Below are 10,778 nucleotides of genomic sequence, written 5' to 3'. Positions count from 1 at the left end.
AATATCATTGGTACAAAGCACACACACTTATTGTAGAGTATGAACCAGCACTACTGTTTATTGGTTCAGCTGCACATTATGAAAAAACCCTGTGTACCAAATTGTTGGGATGGTAACTACTCAAACTGGTTGTGCTTTGTTCCAGGTGCTGTAGAAGTCGTTTATTGTTTGCAGCTCAGGACTTTCTCTCGATGTGCTGCAACGGTATGTTTATCTAATCAATCACAAAGTTGGGCTGTAATACAAATTGTTTTTCACATGGCAATACATGTTTAGAGGATTCTCCGAGTTGCCTGTTAAATCCAGAGCCAACACTTAGCTTGTGCTGCCATCTACTGGCTTGTAGACCTCAAAAACTCAATTAAAAGCTACTAGGCCCGCTATATTTGCCATATTCTTTTAGTAATTGTTTGGGAAATATGTTAAATTACATTTAGCTGATGCTTTTATCCAATAGGTGCACTCAATCATGGGAGCACAAACCCAGAACAGCAAGAATGACATGTGTTGGCTTCAAATAAGCCAAACTGTAGTGCTGGATGTAATTGCAACCTATAAAAAAAAATATTAGCAGTCATCTTTTTAGACTAGGTGCACTTGAAAGATGTGTGGACTTTGTGCCTTTCTGATGTTGTGGGGGATCTTGTTCCACCATTAGGGAGCCAGATCAGTAAACAGTGGTGATGTAGTAGAGTGACTGTCCCTCGCAGTTTGGGAGCAGCAAACCCATAAGCATCATTTTGTAGATGGGTCTTTTGGGTTTAACATTTCAGAGCAATGCTCTCTTTCCTCAGAACACGTTGATCGCATGAGGACCATGTTCAAATAATGAGACAGGGAAACAGGATGAAAGAAGATTTAATTCTTTAATTCAGATCATGAACTCCATCATTAATGAAGGCATCTGGATAAAATAAGCCGCCACTTGATAAACCACAGATGAACTGTAACTTTAAAGGCATCTTATGGATAAAAAAGGATAAAAAATTAAGTATGCAAAACAAAAGTGATTGTTGTATTAAAATAGGTTTACAAGGATTGTTTGACAAGACAGGATAAAGTTAATAAGATAATTCTGAATACAGATCATTTAAATACAGGCCATAATGTGAGGATCTTATAATGGTATTGTAACGTTCACATGGTAAATAAAGTCAACATCAGTGAACATTCCCATGGCTATATATTGCAGCTGTGAAAAAAGAATTGACTAACTTTACTAGTTGTGATACTGTGGCCTTGTACTAATTCAGGAATTAAAAAAGTCAGACATTTATTGAACACAATTATTTTGGCACTCAAACGTTGTGTACCATACCACCGTTTTTGCTTAGCTGTGATACGCTACTGTGGTCAACCTCAACACTTGTCAGGCTTGAACAATCTTGGCATAAAGTCAATACTTTAAAACATCAGCTCACACTGACAATGTTTTCACCTTTGGTCAATATTTATATATATTTTTTTTTAAATGATGTTAAGATCAGTAGACTAATTAAATTCCTTCTTGAAGTCTACCAAATAAGCACTGGTTTCTGTGGTCCACTAAAATGAAAACTTTAAAAAGGAAGCAAAGCCATAAAACCCAGTAGATACTAGTGATTAATCTGTACTAGACCGTAAAAGTAATTCTGCTTTTACTGAGAAGTCGGTCAGACCTCTTCATAGGTGTCTAATTTCCTCTCAGTAGTTGTGATGGCCTTTGTCGTCTGGGCCGTTTCTGTAAGGACGAAAAGGTCTTCGGCTTCCAACTGCATTCCCTCCATTAACATACTCTTTGTGCCTGTAATCAATGGATTAGATGAGGTGTGATTCATTTACACTCAGGTGTTTTTTTTGTTTTTTTTGTTTTATTTAAATCAATGATGAAATAAAAGCACTCACCCCATATTTTCATCTTGCAGGTCCACAGATTTTAGGGCGGACCTGGAAATGCCCATGCCGTGAGGAATCCTGTCTGGATACCTAACAGCAATCTTCATGCCGTTCAGCTCAAAACCCTGACGAAGTGATCGCAAAAAAATCACAAGTGAATGTCGGTATACTGGAGGAACACGGATGCACTGTGCTGGTGAAACACCTACTCCTCGTTGTGCTCTTCTAAGACAGGGAGTGAACAGATAGCACGGCTCATTTGGACTAATGGTAATTGTAACTAGGTAAGTGTAGCAGAATAAAAAAGCTGGTGGGGGGGGGGGAGGGGGGTCGACTGCAGAATTTTACATTTAAAGTTTTGTGAACCCCATAAATCTATGCATCTACCCTTTTCCATATGGCTGACTGCATGATAAAGTACACAGCAAGGGAAATGTGCAATTTACGTTAGAAAGAAATTCAGGGTGTACTTACATGAAAGCGTTGGATTGCTTCATCACAATGCTTTTGTTTTGTAAAGTTCACAAAGGCACATCGTTTGTAAATCAGAAGCTTCACACTATAGACGACCCCGACCCTGCGAGAGAAGACTGGTGTTAAGTCAAATATGCTCGTGTGTCTGACAACGTGAACCCTCAAGTAAAACCACTGCACTTACTTGTTAAACACGTTGGTTATCATGGACTCCGTTACTGGGTAAACCAAGTTTCCCACCCAAACTGGAAACAGCTCCCTGTTGGAAGAAAATACAGATTCATTGAACACGTTTTAAAGAAAATGAAGGTGACAGATGTGACAACCTATGCTGAGATCCTCATTGCCATATTTTAAGTAACCATCTTTTCAATGATTTTCTGTTCTCTTAGAATAAACTGTCTAATAGAGAGGCACTACCAATAACCATAAGTACACTTCAAGCGTGTCAGTCCGAGAACTGATCATCCAATTAACCTTCATTTCTACCGACTAAAAGTGGCGGCCACTAATTAATGCATCAATATATTCATCTTTCAGTATTTAAGGGAGAATTGTCCCACTTCAGGGGTCGAGGACACAGCTTGTTCTTGCCCCGCAACATCTTTTATCATCCCCACACATGCAAACAGCAGACGTTTACCCTTCACACAGGAGAAGTATTATAAACGCAAGAATTACACCGCACCTAATCACTTATTTCTCTGTGATACCTTCAGTTACAGCAAGTATCATACAAGAAGCAGGGTACTGGGTCTGTTTTCTATACTACATATTAATGATGCATCACAGAGTTTTCACTAATGCTGGGTAATATATAACTAATATGGCTGAAAAAAACAAAATCTGTATTTCCCTGACTCCCTTACTCAGTTTGGTACCAATGTATTCTACATAATGCTACTAGACTCGTTAAGGATTAACAGAGCTGCACCACACACTTCAAACACAATATTCTAAATAAGAATTCCATAATATTACGTTTTATGGAAACATGAATCGAAGTTTGTGATTTTAAAATCTTCAATGAAACCGAATCCACTAAAATTCATCGGTATACTGTGCAAGTATGTTGGCCAATTAGACGAGCAAAATATGCTGCTGCGTCTTTGTTTGAAGCAATTTATGATAAAACACCAATATTTCAAACAGTGCAGTGTGACTGAATCTGTACTCACTGTGGTGGGGGGTTGCCTTCACTGTTGGTCTTCACAATGGGCTTTGGTTGACTCTGGACACTGGACGTATACTGGACTGGGCCTAAAGGTTCATTCTTAAATGCGGTTTTTTGTGCATCATGGGACAGAAGATGAGGATGAGCAGGGAGTGTGTTGGCTGAAAGGACCGGAGACACTCCCGTGACATTTGCTACTTGAGCTGGCTGGAGGGCGCCATTTTGAAAAGCTCCTAAAAACAAAGACGAGCGTTAAAAAATGTTCACACAGACACACTATTAAGTAAACAATGGGCTTATCACACAAGCTGATGATCCCTGACAGTGTGTTCTTTCAACTGACAAGGAAATGCACTTTACACAGCTAAGCTACAGTAAAACAAGGGGGATTTTCTTTCCCTCTGATGGAAGCAGCATTTAAATGTAATGCTTGCTAGTAAAACCCCAGACGGGTGGACACACTCACCTGGTCCATGGTGTAATTTGGACAGCACCTCTAGTGCCTTTTGTATGGTCCCGTGAATAATTAAAGCATTTGTGCTCTGCTCCCGAGTGAAACCATACTCCTGAAAAAAAGTGAAAAGTTAAAACCCCTTTGTTGAATGATTATCACTTTGTCTGCAATAGTTTTAGTGCATTACCAGTTATTTTAAGTCTTAAATACGTTTCAATAAAACAACTGATTTCAGGAAGAAGAAAAAATTGTGTTTTTGTTCACTTGATAATTCAGTTTTGACACTTCTGACACCATCTCCCAGCTACCTCCCCATTGGTGACTACTGTCGTGGAAATTTTCTGCTCTTGGTGAAGAATGAAATAACGAATTCTTGCCGGCCGACAAAGTTTATTTTCTTTGCAAAGAAAAGGTCAATCGACATGTGAGCAAAAGAAACCTTGAACATTTATACCTGACGAAAGCCCACCCCTTGAATGTGTATTACATCCTTTGTCTTACTGTGGGGTTGACCAGCCCAGACATCCTGCCGTATAATTAACAGGTCTGATCAACACAGTTTCAGAATACACAAGGGTTGAATACATCATGAGACAGTGAGCGGTTGACTGTCTCTGAAACGTGAAATGCAATTACAAGGTCTAGACATTAAAATACACAAATGGGTAGAAAAGAAAAAAGGGATCTGATATCTTGGGGGGAAAACCTTCTGTTCTGCCTGTCTGAAAGGCTTCTCAAGGAAAAAGGAATATTCAAATTTACCATTACACTACACACCAGTGTTACTGTTACACACCATTAGTTGTGTTATCTGCACCCGCATCAGTTCCTGGGCAGCGTCTGCACATGAACTGTCCAGTTTGAGAACCTCCCTGAAGGCATGGGCAGCCTCCTCGTACCTCTGGAGGAAGAAGAAGGGGGGTGGGGAAGAGGTTCACCTGCTGCTACCTCAGGCCTAAACCAAAGTCCAGGCTCATTGAATGTCATGCTGCTGGACTAATCAGTTATTAATACTCCAACTGTCAAACGTCTGAGTAAATAATGTCACCCTGTGCTGCTCAGTGACACTTGGAATGAATTCAATGCTGTTGCAACAAAGTTTAAGTGATCACAAAGTCATTCCAACCTGAAATACTGGGCGCAAACTAGATGTAAAAACTGGTGAATAATTCATTTAAAATAAGAAGTTAGCCACGGCTGCAAAAGCTGGTGAGGTGGATCATGCTTAGGGGTAGAAACACTTTCATACATACCATAGGTTTATAAATATAGAGGGGATGAATTAACACTTAAGAGTGGCTTCTGGGCTATAACTGTTACAACACTGTACTTTTGTATGTGGCTGATGTGTAACTATATATCAATATCACTCTGTCTTGATTATAAAAATATTTGCATGTGTACATGTACAACAAGCACACAGGGATGGTGCAGATTTTATTGAAGAGCATTTACCTTTAGACCTGCCAAAGCTCTGCCTCTTCTAAACAGGCCTTTAACCCAGCCCGGCCACATACTGAGAGACAACTCTGCATCAGCCAGCGACTTCTCATATTCTTGCATCTTTTCAAAACAGAAGGAACGATTTCCAAACAATCTGCAACAGAAAGAACAGTTAAAACATTGGATAACAATCAGGGATGGTGTTGGCACCATCAGCACTTTAAATGAAGTAAAAGGACATTTTCTTACTTAAACTCTGTAGGGTTGTACTTAATCGCATCCGTGAAATACTTCACAGCCATATTAAAATCTCCAGCACTTGCAAACCTATTTCCAATATCTATAGGAAAAAAAGGGGGGAAATTAATATCTTACTGACAACTAAAGTGACAGGTTATAGGGCTGCTCGATTATGGGGGAAAAAATCCTAATTGCAATTATTTGACAATATTGAGATCTTGATCAATCACTGACTTAAGTTTTTGTCAGTGATCCATTTTTTAAACTGATAATAAATAATTATATTTTTGTAATCTGTTAATGCAAGGTTTGGGGCACTAACAGTTATACAATCAGGACTATACATAACTCACTTAGTATCCCATGATTCATGTTTTTGGGATTTCTAGTTGGATTGAAATGTGAATTTCAGTATACGTTCTTGGAAAAGTGTTTTCTAGGCTGTAGTGTTATGTTGAGGATGTGCTGCATGGCTTTCACCACCAGGTGACACCAGTGAGTGAATAGCAGGATTACAAGCAGGAGTGTGTAGAGGAATTGTTGAGTTATCTCTTTTGTTATCTTTGTCTCCAGGATCACATTTTACCATAATTACAAACTGAAAGCTGTTGCTGCTGGTAATCAATCGAGCAGCCCTGACATATGTATAAATATTTTTTAAGCAAATGATGAGACTTTGTACATGAGATGAATACAACTCACTTGCAAGTTCAGTGCTTATTTTTACATTATCTACATAAGTAGGGCTGCTAGGGGCGGCAGACTCCTGTTCAGACTGTAAGAGAGAGAGAGAGAGAAATGAGATGAGCACCCTTAAAAGAAATACCAAAATCCAAGTAATATGGTCAATCTGTAGTCTTTGGAATAATAAAAATGGTCATCTGTCATCTCGGGTGAGACTCTGACTTATAGAAGCTCACCTTCTTTTCAACCTCAGAGTCTTCATTAGGTTTGTCCGGTACGGTTTTAGCTTCTTTGACGGGGATCTTCTTTTTCTCCCTCCTCTCAGGCCTGGGCTTCTGCTCCAATTTACGCCTGGCTATAAGAGCAGCTTTACTCACAAACGTGCTCGTCATGTCCAGTTCCTTAAAGAGAGATTAGAAACAGAGACACAATCAGTCACCTTCCTAAAGTCTTGCAGAGCAGCTGTTAGTTCAGACAAATACTGTGCAATTAAAAAAAAAAAAAGAACAACTATAAACCTGTTAAGAAACCCTGTTTTGCTTTAATGATAACAGTATGAGTTAGGATAAGATGAGCACTTGGTACCTCAGAGTCGCTCGAGTCATTCTTGGTGTCACTAACTTCATCACTGGATTCGTCTTCACTACTGTTGCTGCTGTCTGTATCTTTTGCTGGAGCCCACTGTTTAACATTGGACATTGTATTGTTTTTGGATACATCGTTGACTGGTTTGGCCTCATCTGCTTTAGATTGCTGTGCATCGTCTTTTCCCTGTAAGTAAGAGAAAAAAGAAACCTGTTCAAGTTTGCAGCTTGATGCGTTGTTGGAGGCTCCCATTTGCAATAAAGATGTGCATATTGATCATTACCTCTTCATTTCTTATGGGGTTTTGTTTTTCCTTCTCTAGCTTTTCAAGACGCTTTCTCTCCTTCCGTTTCTATAGGATAAGAATACACATTATTACGGTTCATTTACACAATTTGACATTTACTCATTACTATGAAACATTGCAGAATTTACCTGTTTCTTAAGTCGCTTCCTCTCTGTCTTTTCTTTGACTTTTTTCTCCTCTTCTTCTAATAATTTGGCATTTCTTTCAGAGTCCTAAGAGTTCCAAAAGAACATTGCAGGGTTCAAATGATTAAAATCTATGCACTTCACAGCATAAGAAAGCAATTTATTTGACAAGATAGACAAAATAAAAGTACACTCACGCTTTCCTTTGCATGAACTTTAACAGAAGACGGGTGAGGAATTCCACGAGAATTAGCATAGTAATGCAGTGGAAGTGGATAAACGGAGGTGGATGACCTTGTACGGTTCCCACTAATTCCTCTATCACTACTCCTTTGGTAACCATGGAAATGACTATGACCATGTGCCCAATCATTATCATCATCTTGCTCATCATCGTATTCCACGCCCGCTAGAAAAAGAGATTGATCAAGTTTAAGTTACTGACTTAAATGTGTAAAGCCTTACATTAAGTTTAATGCAACTGATCAAACAAAACAGTAAAAAACAGACTTGTGTGTGTGCGACAGATGTGTAACGTAATATCTTCTTACCAACAAGGCCAATTATCCTTTGAATACCAGGACGAGTCTCGAACAAACCCATAACCCTTTGCTAGACAGGAGAAAGAAAGATGTGAATGCCAGTCATCTTAGCCCCTTCAGCATTTAAACATGTATTGTCCTCCTACATTTAGAGCCCATTACACTCTCAACAAAAGAAAAGTTGGCGTGTTCCCAAGGCTGTGGGTCCATGCCACTACTGAACATGACCTTGAGCTGCAGTAAGTTAACACTTGAGCACTGCACCCTTAAGTTTCACTTTCCCTTTAACCAATGGGAGCTGACTCACTGGATCAACATCAGCAGTCTCCAATGGGTAGACACATGTAAAGTCAACACCTCTGGAGACGGCATCTAATTTGGTGAAAAATTAACACTTTTCAAGAACTAAAGAATAGCCTTTAAAGTAGCTGCAGTAAACGAGTCACTGACTAAGCAGTATGTCACCCACAGTAACGTAAGGCCATAGGCACATATAAAAAACAGTGCTACAGTATTAGGCAGGGCCTCAGGAAGTGAAACAGTAAAGTATGTAAACAAAGTCAGGCTATGTTTTTGTTCATTACAGGACAGGCAATAAAAAGGCTAATTTTTGTTTCCCCAGCTACACGGTTTAAACTTCATTTGTTTCAAAAATTGAAATGCAGTTTCAAAGCAGTAATGTCGGATGAATTAACAAATGACCAAAATAAAGGACCCACTACAGATACATGTTCTACTTCAGCAACAACAATTTCACAAAATCTATCCAAGAAATATCAATCTCAGTATAATTCATTGGACACAACGGGCTGTTATGATAAATATGTTAAGTTCACTTAGCCCAGGGATCTTCAATGTTTTAAGGCCAAGCTCAACTTGGCTAAAAGAGAGACAAAGCAGGGAGCTCCTACTACAAATATTATTGTATTAAATTGAGTCGCCTAATAAACTGGATCTAACAGCCAGAGATGCCTAAAGCTTACACACACAGCATTTTATAGTGCATGCAATACTAAGATATATATTAATACATCATATGTTAATGTTAAACATACATTTGGAGGCACAGTGAATCCTTCAGCTCAGTTGTATCCATGCATGGCTACCTTGCCTTTAAGCCAGTAAGTCCATCATCAGGGTTGTGTAAAGGTATTTATTTATTTTTTCACAAACTATCTTTGCTAAGAACGGGGTTGCTACACTTTTCCCCAAGTCAAATTCAAGCACTTTCACTTTGCATTTTCATGATTTCCAGGCACCACAGCTGTGGAAAACTATGTGTAGCCTGTGAATGTTCTCATTTGTCCAGGTCATCGTTATTTCAGTCAATAGCAACTGGACTTGGTTATTTGTACAAATAACTAAGTAATAATTAACTAAAAATCAAAGCAATTTGGGGATACATATTTGTATAAAGTATAATACTCAGTATATTTATAGTTACACTTGTTCATCACATTAAATTAGATGTTATTGTTAACATGATGTTTTGAGACAGCTTTCTACAGAAGGACGACAAATGGAAGGAAAACTAACTTGACATAAATATAACTAACTTTTTTGAGCGGAAGTACTTTTCCATGCAAAAATGACAGAAAATGTCTCTTGAATATGTTGATCTTCTCTCTATGTTATATCCTATATGTCATCTCATATTACACAACATTTCAAGCACTCTTCAAACCTTGAAAACACCAAACTAAAATTCAAGTGTTTTCAGTGTTTTCGTTTTTTACTCTATTTGTCTCATTTCACCTTAATTATGTACTTGTGATATTGAATTACCTAGTTATTTACTGTGACTACGTCTGACATTCTGGGCTTTTTTTCTGTGTCTTTTTCACTTTAAAGCAGTACGCAACTGTTGTTCTTTTCTTTGCCTGTGTGCAAAAACTCAATAAGGACATTTTGGAATTAAATCGTGGATGTATATTTTCAGACCTATTTTGGGGGGGGGACGTGCAGTAACTCTCGGGACCGCCCTGGAGGTCCCGGACCCTCTGTTGAAAATCCCTGGCTTGGCCCATTGTTCTGTATGAGAAGTTAACACTGGCTACGCACTTCTGAATATACACAGGAAGTACGTGCACAGTTCAGTGTCTCCAACCCGACATTAGGCTGATCAAAGTCCACTTTAATAAAACTAGCACTAGCTTTTAAGTACAGGCTACATTAATGTTAGCTACACTATCGTCACCCACAAACCAAGAGCCAACATGTGGGCGCTGACGTTGCCCTAATGTCTTTGCTGCGTGTTTTCAACAACAGTTTAAAAAAAAGCTTTACTTACGACCATTCGGATATCTGTAAATTCTGAAAATGAAGAAGACAAACAAACAATGTAATTCCGTTTAAGTTAGTACCAGCGTTAAATACAACCAACAGGGATATTCAGGGTTAGCTATTAGGAAGAGCGAGCTAGCTTTGTTAGCTGGACTAGCCCCAAACTTCTTCCTTGAGTCAAAACGTGCATTTTCTCACCTGTCTCGTCCCCAAATATATCCATGTTTGCTATACGACACGCGCGCTTCACCGCCTCATGTGCTCCGAGGTTTGCGTTAATTCAACGCACGGTTGCATTAACGTTAGCAGCCTCTAACTTTTGGAGCGTACATGTTGTGTCCGCGCTCTCAACTTGTTTCTGTCTGCATCGCGTGAGCGAACGCAACTTGGATTTGTTGTGCGCAAGCGCGCTGTGACGTTTTACACCCCCCGGAATAAATGCAAGGATAAATACAGGAATAAATAAATAAATAATAAATAAATACAGGTATAAATAAATAATAAATACCGGAATAAATAAATGTGTAAAGAAATGCATAAATACAGGAATAAACAAATACATGTGTAAAGAAATAAATACATAAATACAGGA

The 10,778-nt window shown here is 38.8% G+C and overlaps 1 protein-coding gene across 1 annotated transcript; it reads right to left on the bottom strand.

Moving 5' to 3' along the window:
• Positions 1-847: 847 nt before the first annotated feature.
• On the bottom strand, positions 848-10,525 carry LOC310964334 (uncharacterized protein). The gene is made up of 18 exons (XM_083937422.1): positions 10,385-10,525; positions 10,194-10,216; positions 7,913-7,973; positions 7,559-7,770; positions 7,365-7,448; positions 7,213-7,281; positions 6,930-7,115; positions 6,581-6,745; positions 6,363-6,435; positions 5,670-5,760; positions 5,433-5,574; positions 4,774-4,878; positions 3,990-4,089; positions 3,528-3,756; positions 2,534-2,608; positions 2,350-2,452; positions 1,885-2,000; positions 848-1,783 (listed from the first exon to the last, which is right to left on the bottom strand). Exons 1-18 carry the CDS (start codon positions 10,407-10,409, stop codon positions 1,684-1,686), a joined length of 1,959 nt encoding a protein of 652 aa, XP_083793548.1. The 5' UTR covers positions 10,410-10,525; the 3' UTR covers positions 848-1,683.
• Between the last annotated feature and the right edge of the window lie 253 nt (positions 10,526-10,778).

This window comes from Echiichthys vipera (assembly GCF_963691815.1).
Source record: "Echiichthys vipera genome assembly, chromosome: 22".
Lineage (NCBI taxonomy): Eukaryota > Metazoa > Chordata > Actinopteri > Perciformes > Trachinidae > Echiichthys > Echiichthys vipera.
This window is presented reverse-complemented; position numbering and strand designations above follow the sequence as displayed.